The sequence below is a fragment of the Cupressus sempervirens genome, chromosome 9 (genome assembly GCF_028749045.1).
Source record: "Cupressus sempervirens isolate cs-2001-9-10 chromosome 9, ASM2874904v1, whole genome shotgun sequence".
Lineage (NCBI taxonomy): Eukaryota > Viridiplantae > Streptophyta > Pinopsida > Cupressales > Cupressaceae > Cupressus > Cupressus sempervirens.
The window spans coordinates 6,648,902-6,671,489 of record NC_143126.1 but is presented as its reverse complement, the minus strand read 5'-3'; the positions used below and the strand labels follow the sequence as shown (position 1 = coordinate 6,671,489).

The following is a 22,588-nucleotide window of genomic DNA, read 5'->3' as shown; positions in this document are numbered from 1 at the left end:
TCCCTCATCACCTTGAGCTAAAGGTTGGGATCCACAAGTGGTCAATCTCGTGTTCTTCCTAAAGGATCATCAGTCTATCCTTAAGTTGACACAATCAAGACCAAGCTTGCACATAGGAAAGCAGACCTTTCGTGCTTTGGCAACATATCTTTGAAGTTAGCATCCCCAACCCAATCCTCCTTAGGTTTTTTCATATAGCTTTGCCTCAACCTAGGAAATCATTTGCATAGAAAAGTCTTCCTCTTTTGCATCCATCAGCATTGTTGCATCTCATCCCTAGGAAACATTTTGCATTTTCATGCCACCTGTCACTCGCTTAGGAAAGAAGAAGAAAGAAACAATGGAGCCCTATCATTTGGATCCAATAGCATCACTCCCTTTGAGCACTCAACCATCCTTCAGCCTAGAGAATGCTATACCATCACCTACTGACATTGAAGCCTTCATGAACCAACCAGGAAATGCAGTATTGGTGAACGCCATTATAGACAAAAACAAGGAAACCATCATGGCTAACTTTTGAAGGGACAACATTGGAGCCTTCAACTTTGGAAGACCTCCTCCCTTATCAAATCCATCGCACCCCTTGTTTGATCAACTCCCACCACCCATAGGCTCTTATGATTCAAATTATCCTCAATATATGCCAAAAGAAGAGCTTTAACCCACCCCATAAGATCCAATAGACCCAAACATACCAGCCTCCACTCAAGTTGAAATCTCCCTTCCACAAGCCAATCCAGCCACCACCACTCCAGCATTGGTCCATACCACTCCATCCCAAACCCCCTTTGCCCAAAACACATCACCATTCACTCCCTTCACTATTGTTGTTGCTACTCTCCAACCCAGCCTTCCAAATCCACCCATCTCCCAAATCAGTGCTAGCATCTTTGGCCAACCCCAGCAATATACAATAGGGATGCCACCCATGGGGCCAAGTAATCAACACTTCATCACCCCCAACTTGTTTACCTTAGCTTAGAACACAATTCCATCATTTCCAGTAGGTCCTTGGAGCTCAGTGCCATCAGCCATGAATCCACAAGCTACTACCCTCACTCCACAAAGCTATCAAACCCCACAAGCTACTACCAATGTTCTGCCCAGCTCTCAAGTGACTCAAGCTCTTGCCACCACTCTACCAAGCTTTCAAATTTAGCCACCTAGCTATCAAACCCCATCAGTTCCATTCCCAAGCTTTCAATTCCCACCACCTCCACTACCAACTAATCCATTACCTCCCATCACCAACTATTTTTCTACACCACTTCTAGGAGGAAATCCACCACAACCAACCACCAATTACTTGGCCTCTTTTGCCATGCTGACACCTTCCCAAATGGGGGCACAACCCACATATATTGGTCAAACTCCTCAAATCCACAGCCAAGTTCCACAAGCTCCCCGATCCTTTCCCCAAGCTTCACAACCATCTTATACCTTACCTCCACAAAGCAATCCATTTATCCCATAGCCAGCCTACATCCCTCAATCCCAACCTCAAATCCAATATCAGCAGCAAGCCTCTCAACACATGCAGCAATATGTGCCACCTCCACCTTAGCAACCCATCATCCACCATTCAATTGCCCAAACCATGTACAATCCCTACTAGCCCATAGCTCGAAGCCATCCATATTCGATTGCCTTATCTAGCACATACCTACCTCAAGGCACTCCTACATTGGGGGCACCCCAGCCATCACCCATTAATTCAAAATGGAAAGCCATGAAAACAACTTTGAAGAGCATCCAAGAGGGAAATGATCCAAAAACCTTCAAGTTTGAGAATGTGTGTCCTTACCCATTTGACAAAGCCATTACCATGACACCATTTCCCAAGCACTTTGAGACACCCAAATTTGACAAATTTAGAGGAAAAGGAGACCCTATCACACATATCAAAGAATTTTACATGCATTACCAAGAAGTGGCATACGATGATGCCTTCCTCTTGCATCTTTTTCCCAAAAGCTTGGCTAGACCAGCTCTGGAATGGTTTTATAGAATCCCCTATGGCACAATTAAAAATTTTGCTGAATTATCTGAGGCATTTGTAGCCCAATATGCCCATCTTGTTGAAACAGAGCTATCAGTAGTTGATCTTGTCCACACTAAGCAAAAAGTTGGAGAAAGCCTTCCTAAATATCTACAAAGATGGCAAACCCTTACCACCCGCATATCTTGCACCTTGCCAGAGCGCCATTTGGTGAAAATGTTTATTGATAATGCCCATCCTAGCTTGGCTCACCATATGACCATGAACTATTTGCAGACCTACAAAGATATTAAAGAGAAAGGAATGATCCTTGATCAAGGACTCATTAAAGATGGTGTTGTCAAGATTTACAAAGAAGCCAACCAAAATCAATCACATTCTAGTGACAAGTCTAGGTATTGGAACAAAAGCAAGAATGTTGCAACAGATGGCATCACTAATACCAGACATGTGAATATTGTTGGTCCTTCTCACAACCAGTCCAACCCACCATGTCATTTTTGAGAAATTAGTCAAGGAAAACCTCATCAAATTTCCTCCTACCCAGCAAATCGATCCAAACCAATCCAAAGCTGCATGGTACACAGACAATGAGTACTAAAAATTTCATAGGGTAAAAGGTCACACAACCCTCAGATGCATGAAACTGAAAGATTATGTGCAAGACCTCATTGATCAGAAAGAAATCACCGTTGGTGCCCAAACCTCTCCCAATGCAAGTTTACAGATCTATCAAAATGCTTTTCCTCCACACAACTACCAAAATCTTGAAAAAGCACCTATCCAAGCCAACAATAATAACACCAACAACTGCCAACTAAACCAACAGTATGGGAAGAACAATGACCACACTTCATCCTACATAGACTATGGTAGCCTCATAGGTTGTATATTTGAGAAAGAGCCTTCTATCAATGTTATCAATATCCAAGGACCAAAAAATGAGTGTGCAGTCACCACTCGAAGAGCGTGATTTAACATTGTAGGCCCACTAGTTTCACTAGCACCATCAGCTCCATCAAAAAGCTAGTACAATATCTTGGAACACCTTGGGAACATGCCAGCCCAAATCTCCATTTTAGACCTTCTTCACACTAGTCCTATGTACAAGAACATCTTTGACAGTTCTCTCATAGAATCCCGTGTCCATTCAAATATCAATGCTACTGATTTTCATAATCTTGTTGGACACCTATCCTCATGTGCCTTATCATTCAGACCCACCGACATACCCGTGGTCAAGCCAGATCACACCCTTCCTCTTTTCATAGCCATCATGGTATCCAATTTTTCCGTGAAAAGAGTAATGATAGATAATGGATCAGCCTTGAATATTTGCACCCTAAAATTCATAAAACAAGCTGGGTATACTGAGGCAGATATCATCAGTGAGGTTATCACCATCAAAGCTTATGACAACTTGGAAAGAACCATAGAAGGAAATATTTTTCCACCAATCAAGGTTGGGCCAGTTATCCAAGAGACACTCTACCATGTTATTGATCTAAACCTACCATTCAACATCCTCCTCGATCGCCCATGGATTCATTCCATGAAAGCCGTTCCATCCACTTACCATCAGTGCATCAAATTTCTGCATCAACGCACTGAGGTAACCATCCATGTCGATCCAGAACCCTTTGCTTACTACAATGCGGTTGAAGCTTCATATACAAACCATTTCCCTGGAATTGATATCGGCACAGCCATCGCCAGCTCATCCCACACTTGCAATGACCCAGAAACCATCCTCACCTCCGCCCTATCTACCATGAAGATTAATAACAAAGACTATGGAGAGTATAGTCTATCAGATGCATTTACTGTCGGGGCACTCCCACTTGATCCACATGCCCATGAACGACCAACATATCACAAAGCTAAGGAGATTCCACCTCCTCGATACAAACAGTTTGGCCCAACAACCTTTGTAACCTCAAAAATCCCTCTTCATGAGGAGCTCACTCCGGATATCAACAATTGGTTACATAAGGATGCACCTCAACGAAATCAAGCATGCCTTGATCACTTCAGCCAGAAGTATCCCCAAGAACATAAGCTCATCACTGACAAATGGAACTATCAAAGTGGTGGTCTAGGACTAGAAGAAAGAGGCATGCAGTGCCCCATCAACGCACACAAGTGGGAATCGAAGTCAGGTCTTGGCTTTGGCATACCCACAACTGAGGGCACCAATACAGATGGTCACGCTTTTTCGAACATTCACCGTGACCTTGTCAAAATCGAAGACATTCCTAAGGAAGTTGAAAAGAGAGCCTACGATGATATCCTAGACCAAATCTCCTTCGGAGGCTCTGTTCTCCAAGAACTATCCATCCACCTCATTGACCTACCACTTGCCCATCCACAACTCATAGATTGGGACCAACCAAGCGTCATACACATTGATGAGTTCAAATCAGAGGAAGCACTTCTGAGATTCATGGGAGCCGAAACTCCTCATAAGAAAACAAAGCCAGATTCTGCCTATATCTACAAGCTAGATCCCAAGGGGTATTTTGGAGAAAATCCCCAACCTAGTTTCGATACACCCAAAACTGGAACTAAGGTGAATCCAGGACTAGCTACGGCAACGAAGAGAACCCCTCAGCAAGAAAATCTAGACCCACAAGAAGAACATGAGGATTTAGCATTGCCTCCCCAAGATAATCGACCAGAGGTGTCTTCTATTCTAATTGAAGATACTAGAGAAGTCAACATTGGTTCTTTAGAGATCCCCAGAATTGTTCACATTGTTGCATCCCTATCACAAGACCAAGTTGACCTCCTCTTTGAAGTCTTAAGAGAGAAAATTGGCCGATTTGCATGGTCATATCAGGACATGCCAAGACTTGATCCAAAGCTTGTAGTTCATCATCTTGCAGTTGATCCAAAGATCAAGCCTATCAGATAAAAGCTTAGAAAAATACACCCAAAGGTGGCATTATTGGTTAAAGCTGAATTAGAAAGAATGTTAGCTGCTAAGGTTATCCGACCTATCGACTACTCAGAGTGGATCTCCAACATGGTCCCCATCACTAAACCTTCCGGTGACATCAAAATCTGCACTGATTTCAGAGATCTTAACAAAGCTTGTCCAAAAGATGATTTTCCCTTGCCCAAAATAGATATGATTGTAGATCTTACAGCTAGACATGAAATTTTGTCCCTCATGGATGGATTTTTTAGTATAATCAAATCAAGATTGCAGAAGAGGATCAGCATAAGACAACATTCACTACCCCTTGGGGAACCTTTTGTTACAACATGATGTCTTTTGGCCTAAAGAATGCTGGGGCTACCTATTAAAGAGCTATGATAGCCATTTTCCATGATCTTATCCATAGCATTTTGGAGGATTATGTAGATGATATCTTGGTCAAGTCTCATACCTTCATGGATCATCTTGTTGACCTGGAGAAAGTCCTTGATAGGTTAGCCAAATATCATCTCATGCTGAATCCCAAGAAGTGTGTCTTTGGGGTCACATCTGGCAAGCTTCTAGGCTTTATAGTGTCTAAACAAGGTATAGACATCGACCCCAAGAAGGTCAAGGCTATCTTAGACATGCCTCCTCCCTAGACTCTGCGACAGCTTCGCTCTCTTCAGGGAAAGCTTCAATCCGTCCGGCGCTTCATCTCCCAGCTTGCAGATAAGTGTACACCATTTTCATATTTACTAAAGAAGGATGAGAACTTCAAATGGGATCCTTTATGTCAGCACAGTTTCGATCAGCTCAAGCAGTATCTCACCAATCCCCCTATCTTAGTTCCACTAGTTCCTAGTCATCCCCTGATTTTGTACATATCAGCGACACCTACTGCTCTAGGGGCACTTCTAGCACAGCTTGATGACTACAGTAGAGAAAGAGACATCTACTACATTAGTAGAACCCTAGTTGGTTATGAACTCAATTACACTCCTATGGAAAAAGCTTGTTTGGTAGTTGTTTTCTCAACTCAGAAGCTTTGCCACTACATGCTAAGTCATACCATCCAACTAGTCTCCAAGATTGACCCTCTCAAGTATATGCTCTCCAGAACAGCACTTACAGGCCGTTTGGCCAAATGGGTTATGCTCCTTACCAAATTTGACATCCAATATGTAGATAGAAAGGCAATCAAAGGGCAAGCTATAGCAGATCACCTAGCTAATGCACCTCTCATAGATACATATCCTTTGATCACAGAATTTCCAGATGAGCATATCTGTCTAATTGAAGAACAGCCCCCATGGAAACTTTATTTTGATGGCTCACACACATCTCATGGATTAGGGGCAGGAATATTGTTGATCATACCTCAAGGAGACTACATTCCAAAAGCCTTCAAGCTATAATTCCCTAGCACCAATAATATAGCTGAATATGAGGCCCTCATAGCAGGATTAAAGATAGCTGCAGAATGGAACATTGCTGAGTTGCAAATCTTTAGCGATTCTCAGCTCATCATCAAGCAAGCCCTAAATGAATATCAAACCAAAGATGAAAAGCTATTACCCTACAAAGAGCTAGTTGATCAGCTAACCCGGCATTTTACAAGGCTTCAGTTTACACAAGTGCCTCGAATACAGAACAAAGTAGTAGATGCTATGGCTACTATAGGTTCACTATTGGAAATTCCCCAAGTAGCTACATAGTATGAGTTTTTAGTGGAGTAGCTCCTCACACCTGCCTATGTGAATGAGGATTCAAACCATGTTTGTATCTTGGTTGGTCCCCAATCCCCTTGGTACCATGAGATTCATGCTTACCTTAACGATGGTATCATATCCCCTCACCTCACACGTACCCAATGCCAGAACCTCATCTGAAAATCCTCCCACTATGTTATCATAGCCAATACCCTATATCGTCGGGGTTATCACGATACTCTCTCTCAATTTTTAGACCAAAATGAGGCCGCGATGGTGCTAAAAGAAGTACACTCCAGACTTTGTGGTGCCCACATGAGTAGTATTGTCCTAGCGTGAAAAATCCTTAGAGTAGGCTACTATTGGCCTACCATTGAAGAAGATTCCTGTGACTTTGTCAAAAAGTGTCTCCCATGTCAATAGCCTACAAATCTTGTGCACGCTCCAGCACAGGATCTACAGCCTATTGCACCACCTTGGCCTTTCGCTTGTTGGGGCCTTGATCTAGTTGGAACTATCACACCCCTCTCATCTGATGGACATAAATGCATAATAACAGCTACATACTATTTCACTAAGTGGGTGGAAGTAGTCCCCCTCATCTCAGCTACAGGAGTTTAGGTCTCCAAGTTCATCTTATACCACATTGTTTGTCACTTCGGTATCCCATCCACCATCTTCACCGACCACGGAGGTAACTTTGAAAATCTCAACATGGAAGAATTATGCACTTCCCTCCGCATGCATCATCGCTTTTCTAGCCCATATTTCTCACAAGGTAACGGCTAGGCAGAGGCAACTAACAAAACCCTCCTCAAAATCCTATAGAAAGTTGTCAATAATTCTGATCGCGATTGGCATCTACAAATAAATCCAGCCCTATGGGCCTATCGAACTTCCTTCCGTACATCCACAGGCACAACTCCATACTCCCTAGTCTATGGTGCCAAAGTGGTACTACCTATAGAGGTTGAACTTCCCTCCTTGCGCATATCTTTGCAAGGGCAAATATCAGATGAAGAATACAGAGTAGCTCGGCTCACCCAGCTAGATCTCTTAGACGAGAAGCGACAACAAGCCTATGATCATCTCACTATCTATCAAACTCGTCTCAAAAGGAATTTCAACAAGAAGGTGCTTCCATGACACTTTCGGCTAGGTGACATGGTCTTCAAAGAAAACATGAAAGTCCAAGCAGATCGAAAAAAGAAAAGCAAGTTTGAACCTACATGGCTTGGTCCTTATGTTGTCACTGCCTCCTTTGGCTCCGAAGCTTATCAGCTATCTACACCAGAAGGAGAACTCTTGAATGATCCTACTAACATCATTCATCTCAAGAAGTTCTATGCTTGAAGATCCTTGGTATACCTAGCTTTTGAAAAATACAAAAAAAAAAATAGTAGAGAGAAATAAGTGTCCAATGGTGAAAACTTGGCAATTCAAGCGCCTTGGATAGGTACCTTGGTGAAAACCTGGTAATTCAGGTGCCTTGTGTACTAAGACTAATCCATTATCTATCACTATCCTATCCCTCATCCATTCACCCACCATCCCATAAAACACCTGCTTGTTCCCTTGGTGTTCGAACCAAATATCAAAAATCTAATGGAGCTTGTAAATACCTCCTGTATAGCTTGTAAATCTTGTACCTTAGCTTGGAAATCTCGTACCCTAGCTTGTAAATCTTGTATCATAGCTTGTATATCCAAATCTTGTCCAAAGCTTGTACCATATTCTAGCTTGTATTATATGCCAAATCTTGTATCCTAGCTTGTATCCTATCACATGCACACAAAGAATCCCATTTTCACTTAAGCTTTTCGCAAACCATCTACCTATCTGCCTATCAACTATTGCAGACACCCCCCCCTTCACAAACATTTCCATCTCACAAAACCCAAACATGAACAACCTTGTACATTTGTAACATATCTTGGTCCATCAGCTTGTACATCCTCTTTAGCTTAGTACCATTGTATCTATCTAGTTTTTGTGTCAGATCGTCCTTGCTCAACATCTTGCACACATCACACAACCCTTGGTTAGCTATCCCAATGTATCCTTTAGCTAGATCTCTTGTCACCAAAGTGTTATCTTTCTTAGTTCAGCTTGCCAAATGCATCACTCATCTAGATCCACCAGCTTAGGTGCTCTCCGATAGATCCTTGTAAGATATAGCTTTCCTCATGTCTGATCTTGGTCCGTTAGTACCTCGTCCTACCCATCTCATTGGCAAATTTTTCTCTTTTGGATTTTCACTTTCTTTTGATTTGGAATCTTCCCTTTTGGGTCTTGAAGTTTCTTTTCCAAACAATCTTTTTGTTCCCTCCTCAAAGTTGCCATGATCTTCCATGTCATGGTATGCTATGAATGGGGCAATCTGGGCATAAGGTCTTGATCAAGTCTTTTGATTGTTTTCCTTTTCTACTTGTGGGTTACCCAGTGTCGGTTCCACTCTAATTCTTTTGAGATTCATGTGTGATGCTGGGGCAATTCTTGCATGTTTGTTTTGAGTCAATCCGTCAGTCCTCTGGATAGTTGGTGAAAAGGCCTTGATGTTCTTGGTAACCTTGGCAATTAACCAACAGTCCTATAGCAAATCTAGCACTCAACTACATGGTGGTACTTCTCTTTGAAGTATCCCCCCGCTCAAAAAGCTTCAATGGTTTTCCTTCATCTCCATTATCCCCCATCCATATCTAGCATTCGTCTCTCCTACCCCAGCTTATGCTTCAGTATCTCTTTGAATCACTCCTCACCTTTAGCTTTAGGGATCCACAATCCTAGTCTTAGGGATCCACCAATCCAAATCAATCCATCAAGCCTCATCTTTCGAGATCCTCAATCCTAGTCCTAGGGATCTTCGAAACCCATCTTCCATCAATCTAACTCTTTGAAATCCTGTTGCATCAGCTTTTCAATCCCCTCATCCATCTCCCCATCCTGGATTCCTTTTATAGCACTCCGCTCCTTCATCCTCTGTAATCCCTGAGATCTTAAGCTTGCTTCCTCTTGTACCTCTGATTCTCCCTTTATCATTCTCCTATAGTGAGAGTTTGAGCTAACTAAACCTCTTCTCTTAAGCCAATCTGAGCCTTCTTGCTCATCTCAGATTCTTGTACTTTTCAAGAAGTCATCGAGCTTCGCTTTCTCTCCTCGCCGCCTTCTTGAGGGGGCATCTTGCAGTCCATTCTCTCCTCTTCTGCTCTAGCCTTGGGCATCTTATTTTCTTATCTTTGATGCCATGCCACTTGCGGCATCACATCAAAGAGGGGCAAAATGTAGACACCTAAAAATCTTTAGAAAATAAAGTTATTTTATTTTCTAAAAAATTTCTGATGACATCATCATTTATTAATTTATTTATTTATTTATTTTTATGCCATTAAATTCCTTTTTTTTAATTAAAAATATTTAATTAAAGAATCCCTCCCAAAAATGTTTAAATCTTATTTAAACATTATTTCCTTATTTATTAATTATTTAATTAATAAATTGACCAAAAAACACAAAATAAATAAAAAATTTATTTTTTGCCCAAAACTTGGCCAATTTCCTTAAAGACCACTAACCTCTTCCAAAATCTTCTAATCCTTCTTTAATTTTGATTAAAGGCTAATCCCATCATGTCCTACCCCTAATCCCAACTCGAAATATTTAATTAAGATTAAATATTAATCCTCATGTTTATTAAAAAAGTTTTAATAAATATCTCCTCAACCCAAACCCTTGAAATAAATAAAACTTTATTTATTTCCTAAAAATCTAATTTATCCTCATCCTAAAAAGTTCTAGACTCTTCTAGAAAGTCTTCATCCTCATCCTAGGAAATTGTAGACTATTCTAGAAAGTCTTTATCCTCATCCAAAGTCTAGACTCTTCTAGAAGATCTCTTTAAACCTAATCCTAATCCCCTCCTAACCTTGTCACATTCCCTAAACATGGGTTAAGACTTACTAACCCAATCCAAAGTTAACAAATATCTCCTCCTTCACTCACCCTCATTAAATGCCATCCACTTGCCTATCCCTAAGCTAATCCTAAACCATCCTAATCCATCCTCTAATCATTTGCACAATCCTAAGCAAGCTTAAAACCTTCCTAATCAAGCCCAAGTCGAAATTCCTCTCATCTCCCTCAAAATATCCCAACCATAAAACTTTATGAAGTCCACTAGGCCATAAATGACTCTTGCAAGCCCTTTTATTGCTCTTACAAGCCATTATGAGGGTCTTTATGAAGATTTTATCCCTTGAGCCTCCTTTGTTGACTCATCCTTCCCCTTTCCTCCATCTTCTCACCCTGTGACATGTGTCACTCCCTGATTGGTTGTAAGGAAGCACAATCCATGTGCTCTCCTCTCATGCAATCTGAGCCCTCCATGAGGTTTTTCCCATCCTTGCATCTTAGCCCTCAATCCCTCAAGCCTCTTGCCTATAAATTGGATCCTTCCCCTTTGCAAAACAACACAATCCATGAAGTAAATTCATAATTCTATTTTAAGAAGCCATTTTACATCAAAATCATACACTCACACCCAAATTCCAACTCCATTTTAAGCCCTTTTTGAAGCATAAGCTTGAGCGTACATCCTATCTATTTAGATAAAGCCACTCAACAAGAGAGCTTCTCATTGAGAGAGTCCATTTATGGCTCATATTCTCAATTGAGAGTTCATCTTAATCTATCTTGAAGTTTATGAATTTTGTTTAGTTTGTAGAAGCTTTATTTAAATTTGGTTTCTATTAGCATACTAACATTGCTCATATACATTTTGGAGCACACTTCCAACAAAAAAGGTAAAGGGAAAGATACGAAATCAAACACAAAATAGAAGGAAAAAAGTGGCCCATCTAGGTCCCTTCCCTTTGAGGAAAAATAGAGTCAACTTGTGCTGAAAATCTAAAAAATTATCAAATTTTATCCATTTTTCCCTTATGGATCCCCATCATGCTGGGATTAAAGAGGTAGATGTGGGTCTTGATGTGGAGGTTTCAATTGACATAGAGAAGGACACCCTATTAGTGAAAGGTTCCTATACTCTTGAGAATATAAACATTGGTATGCTATTAAAGACTCTAATATAAATTTGACATGCTATTTTTTCTTAGACTATAGAAGAAGTTCATACTTTGAAGAAAAAACCCTACCTTGTGATCCCCGATCTCAATAACACTATGACCAACTCAAATTCTCACTCAAATAATTAGTAATATTAAACTAGATGAAGATAAATAAATTAAAAAATTGGAATGAACTTGGAATAGTTTATAGGATAAAATGACATTTGTTTAAGCAACAAGTAGGACAATGATGAATAATTCCATCGGACAAATGAAACTCACCAAATAGGAAAAGAGTTTTACAAGATATGTCTAAGGTTTCACCTTCCACTCCTTTTGATATTTTCAAATCAATTAGAATGAGCCATCATAGGGATAATGGTTCTACTATAGGAGCAGTTATAATCCTTACATAATAGATAAATACATACTTTGATACTTACAATGAGACTCACATGTAGGGACAAAGAAATCACTCTTTTGGACACCATTGTCAACAATCTTAGGAGCATTAATGAAGATGAAATTTAAAAAATCTTGAGTTAGCTAACTCTTTGAATAATTTTGAGGCTTGGCTCCCATATTGTTTTATTTTTTAATTCATTGTCCCATTAGTGTCTATTATGATATTGCTTACCTATTGTCTCTCTTTCTTCTATTGACTTTTTTTGAAACATGGGTTTCTAGTCTAGAAAGACTTTCAAAAAGTGATCAAAGCTAGGAGAAAGCTAAAAGAAGTTATTCATGGGAAAATATAGAAAGTAAGGCAAGTTCTTGGGGATAGTGACTCCAAAATTCAAGGGTTGGTCTAGAAGCTAATAAATGGTAAAGGTAAAATGGATACAAATTGCATTGAGCACAAGGCAGACTTGATTTGAGAAGATAGTAGACATTAGCAAGAAGTAGTGGGAGAGCCTACTAAAGAATAAGGTGAAACCTAAACAACAAAGAGACTATAGTGCTGAAGAATATGAATGAGGACCCAAAGGTAGATAAGATCTAAGAGGCCAAGATCTTCAAGGAGTAAACTGAGGTCAGGTTCTATATTTGTTTATTCATTTTTTTCTTTTAGTGTTTTGGTTTATGTGCTAGCTTTTTGCTTTTATTCCATTTCCAGGATGCTGGAAATTTCAATGGTTTACCTTTTTTCGGTATAGTTTTAATGTGGGACTTCATTGTTTATATTGTTATTTTTTGATACTATTGGGTTTTGGGTCCATGTAAAACCTACTTTTACCTTAATCCAAAAATATGAGCTTCTAGTCCTTGTAAAACTAGTTTATACTTAATTAAAAACATAAAATAAACCCAGATATTAGTCAATCATTTATAATTTAATTTCTTTACAAGTCATGTATTAGTTTATGTAGCTATTATTTTCATTTTAAGCATTCTTTCCTTATTCCAATGAAAAATATAATGATATGTTAGTAATTAATATTGAAAATGTATGAGGGTGGTATTCCACAATTAATAATAAATATGAAAATTCAAAAAGAACTTAGTTAGTTTGCATGTGGTGTGTGTGTGTGTGTGCACACGCACACATGTGTTTATACATATACATATGTATGTATAGATTTGTGTGTGTGTGTGTGTGTGTGTGTGTGTGTGTGTGTGTGTGTGTACATGCACACACACATATATACATATGTATATGTATATGTACACATACATACACACATATCTGGGTGTGAGTGTATATATATACACACACACACACACACACACACACATAGATATGTGTGTATGTATGTGTATATATATATACACAGACACAGACACACACACTCACTCACACTCAGATATGTGTGTATGTATGTGTACATATACATATACATATCTCTATATATGTGTGTGTGTGCATGTGCACACACACATATATACACATATGTATATGTATATTTACACATACATACACACATATCTATGTGTTATTGTATACACACACACACACACACACACACACACACACACACACACACATGTATGTGTGTACCTATGTATGTATGATATTTTAATCAATTTTTTTTGTCAAGGGTTAAAACTATATACTTCTAAAAATATAACATTTCATTAAAACATAAAATTTAAATTTAAATTTTTATTGTAGACGAGACAAGTATGAATCACTTCTTTAAAGTGGACAAAGATTTGGGTTGGATAAGAGGTGGCTATAATAGGGAGGAGCTTTAGGGCCCATGGAGCAATGTGTGCTACTCAATCATTAAATACCTAACTCTTGAGAGCCATTAAAAAGTGAGTTACTATTACCACTTTTCCATTTTGAACGACTTTTTATATCATGATGAAGTATCTTTTCCTTTATTTTCACTAGATGATTTAGCCTGACATCTATAATGGATGTTAGAAAGTGTAGGGAAAAGGGAAAAAAACTACACCATATTGTATTATGGCCTCAATTTCTAGCTTTACAATTTTGATCGTGCCATGTTCCCTCTCCACAATATTGTCTTGTTGTAACCCCTAGCCCCCAATACCTTCCTTGTGGTGGTTTCTACCTACATCCTAATTCTTGTATTATTTCTCAAGATTCCCCTTCATCTAGTGCTAGGAAATACTCAGTGTCTTTTAAACCTAAGATGGAGCTTTCTATTGACCTATGTGAGATTAAATTTGATTCATCTAGGGTGAAGGAAAGATCCAATAGAATTGCTAGTATAAACAAAAGGAAAAAGGAGGAAAAATAAGATAAACTTGAAGAGATAGACTCATATTCTAAGTCCAAGGGAAGTGGAGAAAAAAGAACCCATGATAAACAAAAGAAAAAAATCTAGGAGAAACTTTTATATTCAAGAAGAGGAGGATACACCCCAAGATACTGAAGAAGCCTCCTAGGGACAAGGAGACACATTTTGGCTACCTTTAGTATGGGCATAGTGGATCTCATGACTAAGGATGATAATCTAGGCACAAATGATAACTCTTCCATGACTATTACTTCAACTCTTAGGAAAACCCAAGGAGGACCCGACTATTCCCCTCCCTTAGAGAAATCCTTTATTCAACCCTTGACCCCTTTTACTCTTTGATACACCACCCTATTTTATGACCTCCTCCTATTCCCCAATTTTGACAAAACTACTTTCAAATAGGTCAAAGATGAATTAAACAATTTGTGGATCAAGCTAGAAACAAAAAAGAACCTACTAATTGATTTGAACTTGAGCTTCACCACTCCATCATAGTGCATTATAAGGACTATTGTTGTGATGTGGAGCCTAATCAGACTCAGAGATTTATTTGACTTGGTTTCCCCCCAAATTATTTCTATGGGTATTTGGGGCTAGCACCCCCAAGACAGGGTCAAGGGGAAGCACCCCAACTGCACTCTCTATCACAATACAGGGTGGGGTCAAGGGGCAACACCCCCACAGGGGTTTCCTCGAAGCCAAAAATGACCCTACTATTGTAAAAGGCATCTACTACAATTTTTTCTATTGGGTGACTTATTCTAGCTCAAATTTTATAAGTGGGAAAAGCTTGCATAAAATTGTTTAGGGTTAGGGAGTTCATAATGTATGATTATATTGTAGCTTCTTGTGGTGGTATTGAGTTTTAAGGAATTGTGGATTGTAATCACATGACAATAATAATATTGGACTTGTTATTGGAGGATGCAACCCAAGGATTGGTTATATTTGCATGTAACTATTATTTAAATGTCTCTAGTTAATCCTAACAGTTATACATTCTATTGAAACCACTCCCCAAATTCTTTAATAGGAGAAGATGTGAGGTAAGGTGAAAGAAAATGATAAGAGTGCCAAGAGACTCTGCAAGTTCTTATTAGATGATTGGCTAGACACACGACTAGGGAAAATAATCCCCCTAAAGAGAAGAAAGAATGATGGCTTGGTCTTAGTTTTTGTTTTAATATGTTTACTATTTTTATGATGGTTAAGATTTAGTCCTGCATGGCTAGTTGAAAACATTTTATATGGACTTTCATATTGCTATCTTATTTAATTCTATTGTTCTTACTAGTTATTGGTATGACACTATCGACTATAATGATTTTGATGGTAGACTGGAAAACTCTTGTAGGGACTTTTTCTTTAATGCTAATATCTAGCTAATACATTGTTTATGATTTTATTTAGTGACTTGTATATCAATTGATAATGTTTCCTTTGCTATGGTTATTTTTACTAGGTCAATCATCCATTGTTTACTTCTATATATATATATATAGAAGTAAACAATATGTATATGTATATATATATATGTATATGTATATGTATATGTATATGTATATGTATATGTATATGTGTATGTGTGTATGTATGTATGTATGTACGTATGTATGTATAAATACATGTATATACATACATACATATACATCTATGTATGTATGTATGTATGTATGTATGTATGTATGTATGTATGTATGTATGTATGTATATATATATATATATGTATATATGTATGTATTTACATATAGATACATACATACATGTGTGTGTGTAGATATACATATACATATATATATGCGCGCGCACACACACACACATGCATGTGTGTGTGTGTGTGTGTGTGTGTGTTGATCAATTAAGAATTAAAGAATAACTTTACAATTGCAAAATATCTTTTATGGAAATTGGAATTGTTGTTAGGATTCAACAATCTAGCTTTTAAGTCAAATGTATTGACATTTCATGTGAAGTAATTCACAAGAACCTATTTCTCATGAGAATGAGTGGAATAGTTTGCACTCGTTGCAACTTGTTGATACTCATGTGGGTGACATTTGACCTTCTCAAGAGGTCTCCCATCTTAATATTACTTTAAATCAAGTGTGTTTAACCATCAAAGGTTAAGCCATCATTGCATCTAGATGATGTTTATAAGGGTAAATTCCTTAAAGGTGAAGCTCACAGGGGTGATATTGGGTCTTCCTCGTATGTCATCCATCCATAAACTAACTCATCTCAAGCACACTTAGTTACCATAAATTTTCCTCCAAGATTAAGCCTACTTATCTTGTAATCCCATTTGTAAAACAAATAGTCTTAAAAACAATGTCAACATAATTATATATTTAGAACAACTATGGTATAGAAAAATAATAATAAGAAAATTGTATGAAAAAATTGAAATGATTAGAACCACTCATTCTGTAAAATTATGCTATTCTGAAAATAATGTTTATTAGTGAACCCTTGGTGTGTTGGTGAAGTTTAAAGCTTCTGGTTGACTCTACTAGAAATCATGGATCTGTCATAGAAAAAGTGATGAAGTGGGATGAATTTTGCAAAATAGATACCACTTAGTCCTTTGATCTTAACCAAAGACGTGCAACTTAAGACCTGTACTCTTATATTAGATAAATAAAATGAGTTGAAGAATATTAAAACTTATTGAAGTGCAAACTAATACATCTCGGAAAAGTTGAATTTAAAGACAAGAATAGAAACAATTACAAAAGGGAAACGATTATCTTACACTTGTTCTTAAACTAGAGATCTAGAGATAAACGGTGGAGAAACAAAAAGTAAATGGATGTGGTTGAAAAGTAACGAGATAAATGGATGTGGTTGAAACGTAACGAGATAGGATACAAGATTCCAAAGATAGGGTTAGTAGCAATTACAAAATGTAAAAGAATTATGTCACACTTTACTTGTTCTTAAACCAGCGATAAACAGTGGGTGTAAACAGTAAATAGATATGGTAGAAGCGTGAGGGGATAGAATACATGATTCGAAATAGGGAAACCCAATTGTGTCTCCTTACACCACACGAGTGGGTAGTTGAAATGCTTAATCTTAATAATAATAATAGCGATGCGTTCCCCTTACCAGGGCACAGTAGTAACAAACAAATAATTATTAATACGAATACTGGGCTCGATCAATGAACATAAAGAGGATGATGAAAGCGTTCTTGTGTTCCATTCGGTCCCTTGACTCCCTTATCCGGCATATCATATCCTGTGCCAAATGATGCAGACTTCAACCCAACATCTACAACTCTCTTATTTGATGTATAGTACGCATTATTGTCGCCTTATGATTGTACACCAGTACACGGTTTTGTTTCAGGATACATGTTTTCAGATAAGCAACATGCTTTCTATATGATTCGAAAACCATTAATAATTGCCGGTGTACCCTCATACAATATGGACGATTCTCTTTTTTATTTTATAGCTTTTGTTGTAGAGTGATTCTTTCTTATCGTAATGTGAAAAGAGACTTGCTCAAGGCCCACTTGGGTCAGAGATTCCACAGGCACAAAGGATTGAAGAGAAATGAGTCTTGAAAAGGCTCCTACTCATACCTAACGAATTGCTGTCTAATCAGCTTACAAATAATGTAACACTAAATTATATCCATGTATGAAAAAGAGCATCGTTTATGTCTTAACTATCATTACTATTTGTTTATGTAATTAAAAGTTCATTTTTTATATATGATAATAGTAAATCTGTTGTATTCTAATAATTAGAAATTTGAGTTGGGGGAATTGAATAACCTTGTTGTATCGGTAGGGTAGGCTAGTGTAGCTTAAATTAATTTGAATATTTGTTCATAAGAATTGACAAATTTGAAGTGGTGTTCTATTATCCAGACATATTTAAGTAGGTATTTAGTGACATTGTTAGATGACTAACTTTTAGCTCTCAAATAACAAATCTCACAGTGTGAATGATTACTACTCAAAAATCAGAAACAATAATTATAAAAAGTTAAAAGATAAAAAAAGAAACCCACAACCATTTAAAATCTGAAAAATATTTAAAGTTCTAGTTAAGTTCAATGAGGAAAAGATCCCAACCTGACTTAAAAAAACATCAAATTATAGAACTTTTCTTATAGAATTCACACCACCAACCAAAAATCAGAAGATAAACTAATTAATCAAATGCTTAGAATTAACTATTGATAAAATTCCAAGAGGACCATTAGGTTTTAATATTAAGATCTAATAATCATTTAAAATTAAAATTAAGAAAGATCTTAAATTCTAATTGAATTTAATGAAGAACAGATCCCAACTTAACCCCCCCAAAATAGTACATCAAGAACAGATCCCAACTTAACCCCCCCAAAATAGTACATCAAATTATAGAATTCACACCGGCAAATCAAACCAGCCAAATGCCTAAAGTCGAGACTATAGATAAATTTAGAGGAGGATCATTCCACAATAGATAATGAGAACATGTTCAACTCATTCATTCTCCGGAGGAAATTTTGACATGGGTCTTTGAAGATGGAACTCTATACTTACAAAGTGCTCACAAGTGGAACACAATCTTGTGTGGAGATCCTATTACGTCACACTTTAAACAAGGCCAAAATACAATGTCTAAAAGTCCAATGAGACTCATATCCTTTCGTCACAAATGGCTAGACAACACTATATACAGACTCTAATCAATGTCTAAACATGTGCTAATTGACTCTACACATTTCCTCCTTTCCCTGGTCAGACAGCTGCAACGAGTGGCTCCAAATCCTCACAAATCTTGGGGTCTTGAGACTCAGCGAGCTCAACAGCCCGCGTGGCTTGAAGATACCAGTCGGTGCGAAACAAATGGAAGAGCATGAGCCCCAAACAAGACGCCTGAGCAGCGAGCAATCCAATCCACAGCCCCACAAAACCGAAGTGGAAAAAGAACCCGGCGGTCAGGGCAACAGGCATGCCGACGAGATAGAACGAGCCCAAGTTAATGTTGGCCCCCAACGAAGGCCTCGCGCTGCCCCGGAGAACCCCGCAGCCAGCGGTCTGCGGGCAGTTCCCGAGCTCGCAGAGCCCTAAAATGGGCAGAGCCATGGACGTCAGCTTCAAAATCTCCGAATCACTCGTAAACAATCTCGCCCATCTGTGCCTCACAAGGTAAGAAAACACCACGGCCATGAAACCCAACATGCAAGAGCAAATGATTGCGACGACGCTCGCTCGGCGCGCTCTAGAGGGCCGGTTTGCGCCGAGCTCGTTGCTAACCCTAATTGAGACTCCGACGCCCAGAGAGGAAGGAAATATGTAGAGAAGCGAAGTTGTCTGGATGAGGATTCCCATTGAGGCGACCGTAGCCCTCGGATTTATGAGCAGCCCGCAGAGGATTATCATGAACTCGTACCACCACCATTCTAAACACACAGATACGCAGCTCGGTACGGCGAGTTTAAGCAGCGGCGTCCACCCGCTTAAACACTCCGCCGAGAGTCCCCCGCCCGGCCATGTCTTCTTATGGACCCCCGAGAGCGAGAAATAGATGAGGAGAGAAATTATCTGGTTCATGCTCGTCCATGAAGCCGCCAACGCCACGCCCGCTATTCCCATGCCGAGGAAATCCACGAGCATGATGTTTATCGGCACGTGCATGGCCACTGCAATGGCGGCCGTGCATGCAAGAGGGAACGTCACGTTCTGAGACCTCAGGTAGATTCGTATGGGGTGGAGCAGCGCTTGGGCGAAGAGGTCAGGGACGCTGAAGAGAATGTACTTTTTTGCCATTCTAGTAACTTCCTCGTCTTGCCTACAAAGCAACAGTATTCTTTCCATGTTGAGCCACACGACGAGCGTAGGAAGTGACCATGCTAGAAGAATGAGTACCTGTCATTCGAAACACGTTGATGTTAAAGAAATATTACACTGTGATTCGAAATATTGATGTTTAAAATATCACCGAATATGATTCGAAATATTGAAATATTGATGTTAGCATAATGAAATCTCAGAAAGTGATTAGAAACGTTATACACTCAAATCTCAGAAATTGTCTGTAATTGTCTATGGATTGTAGAAATTATTTGGAGAGAATGAGTACCATTCGTTGAAGTGAGAGTCCCAACAATCCCCACCGTTTGGCTCCGTATGCTTGTCCGCAGATGGGCTCCATTCCCAAGGCCAGTCCAGAGATGACCGAGTAGCCGGTTATGTTTGCAAACCCTAATGCCAGTGAACCCCCGGCGAGTTCTGTTTCACCAAGGCGCCCTAAAAAGAGCATTGATATTATGGCCCTCGAGTACTGCAACAGTCCTGTTAGTACCATCGGTCCGGATATTGCCCATAGTGACTTCAGCTCCTCTGCAATCTGTATAGCATAATCACGACCAAAACAATACATCAATTTCGAAGGCTTGTACATTTTATAGGGGAAATATCACCACCAAAATAATACATCAATTTCTAGGGGAAATATCACCACGGAAACCATACATTAATTTCTACGGCTTTTGCATTTTCTAGAGGAAATATCACCACCGAAACAATACATCATTTTCTAGGGCTTATACATTTTCTAGGGCTTATAGATTTTGAAAGAAATGAACGAAAGTGTAAAGTGAAACTATAGTTCTTTATGGCGCCAGTGAATTCTCAACTGTATGTAACAGATTGCCCAACAGTAATTCATTCATGTTAACCCGCATTAACTCATGATATTTATTCATGTTAGCCTACATTGGGCCAGATTGCCCAACGGCAATTCGTTCATGTTAGCCCACATTAACTCTTAAGAGATTTTCTGGCCTATTTTCAATGACCCGGCACTAAAACTATGGCGGCAGATGCGTAGAGAAGAAGAGAAAAAAAGAGGGAGAAGAGGTCTTGAAAAGGAAAGGACAATATATTCCACAGAATCTGATTGTCCATTACTGTGTTTATCTTTTGTATGGACATGGACATTTCGAATCATTCATAGTGGTCTTTTCTTAATGAATCATTTCAAGTGTCAAGATAAATGGTCAGATTATATCTTCCTTTTTCTCATGGCCTCTTTTCTGATGATATGGATCGTGGAATCTGATTCTAAATTCATGCACAAATCTTACACAAAATGGAACTAAAAAAAACAGCAATTGTGGAAATATCTCAGCACTAAGATTAAAGAACATAATATTACCTAAAAATGGGCAATCAGGTAACTATTTTGCATACCAACCTGAGTAGCAGTTGGGTAAATCTGATGCTCCCGGTCATTGGCGTCTGGGAAATGATATTTCTCAACAGACACAGAGACAAAGAGGCTCTTTTTCTCTTTCTCTTTCACTTTCTCCTGCTGCTTGTTCTTCTGTTCTTCGTTGCCATCCATGCAACTCGCACTTAAACTTTGTCTACACATGGCTTTGTGGTATGCTGATCCTTTTACTTCAGAAAACTGCAGTCTGCAATGAAAGCATACGTAATGTTTTGCAGTGACAAAACATTAACTTCTTCATTGAGTCAGTCCTTCCCACTTCACACTTATCATAAACAAGCATCAAAACACTGATTTAAACCTCCAAAGTGCATTCAAACAGCACATGCGGGAAAAAGGAAAAGGAGGGAAATGACAAATTGCAAATTCTCTGCTATCAGGAGGAATTTAATTTGCAGAACTTCCATCGTCGTCATCATCATGTGTTGTGAATTTTGTTTCCCAACCAAATTCCAACACATAGTGAGTCACATGTTATTTTGCAAGCAGAGTGAACACGACTCAGTTTCTCTTATAGGCAGCACTACACGAAATCAACGATGGTGAATTTGTGGGGCCAGCCATTAGTGCCCCTGTCAATTTTTTACAGTCATCGGATGGATAAAACCTGATTGTTACAGTCATCTCTCTGTAAGACATTTTGGACCTTTTTTCACATTAATATGCCTGCTTCATTCACACGGCTAATTGAAAGTATTTTATGTCTTTCCTTTTCCTTTTCGTTAGTATATTAAAAGTAATGAAAGGTGATTTGAAAAACAAGTGTCACTCAAGAGTTGCGTGATGCTTGCTTGAATATTAAATCTCATGAGGATTTGACATTCATTTGCAGTTGTTTAACAGGTAAAGGATGTGAATTCGAACTTTATTTGTAATTGGCAATGAGCATCCTCATGAGGATAATGTTTATTTTCATTCGATGGCAAATTCATGTTTATT

The 22,588-nt window shown here is 38.7% G+C and overlaps 1 protein-coding gene across 1 annotated transcript; it reads right to left on the bottom strand.

Moving 5' to 3' along the window:
• Positions 1–18,875: 18,875 nt before the first annotated feature.
• LOC149537345 (protein DETOXIFICATION 48-like) lies at positions 18,876–22,118 on the bottom strand. The gene is made up of 3 exons (XM_089802862.1): positions 21,614–22,118; positions 20,498–20,764; positions 18,876–20,283 (listed from the first exon to the last, which is right to left on the bottom strand). The coding sequence occupies exons 1-3, from the start codon at positions 21,791–21,793 to the stop codon at positions 19,153–19,155; spliced, it is 1,578 nt and encodes a 525-aa protein (XP_089658988.1). The 5' UTR covers positions 21,794–22,118; the 3' UTR covers positions 18,876–19,152.
• Positions 22,119–22,588: the final 470 nt, after the last annotated feature.

Coding starts and splice junctions, on each gene's coding strand:
- LOC149537345 (XM_089802862.1), bottom strand. CDS start 21,793: ATGTGTAGACAAAGTTTAAGTGCGAGTTGCATGGATGGCAACGAAGAA. Junction 20,765..21,613: donor TTTACCCAACTGCTACTCAG/GTTGGTATGCAA, acceptor TATGCTATACAG/ATTGCAGAGGAGCTGAAGTC. Junction 20,284..20,497: donor GACTCTCACTTCAACGAATG/GTACTCATTCTC, acceptor TTCGAATGACAG/GTACTCATTCTTCTAGCATG.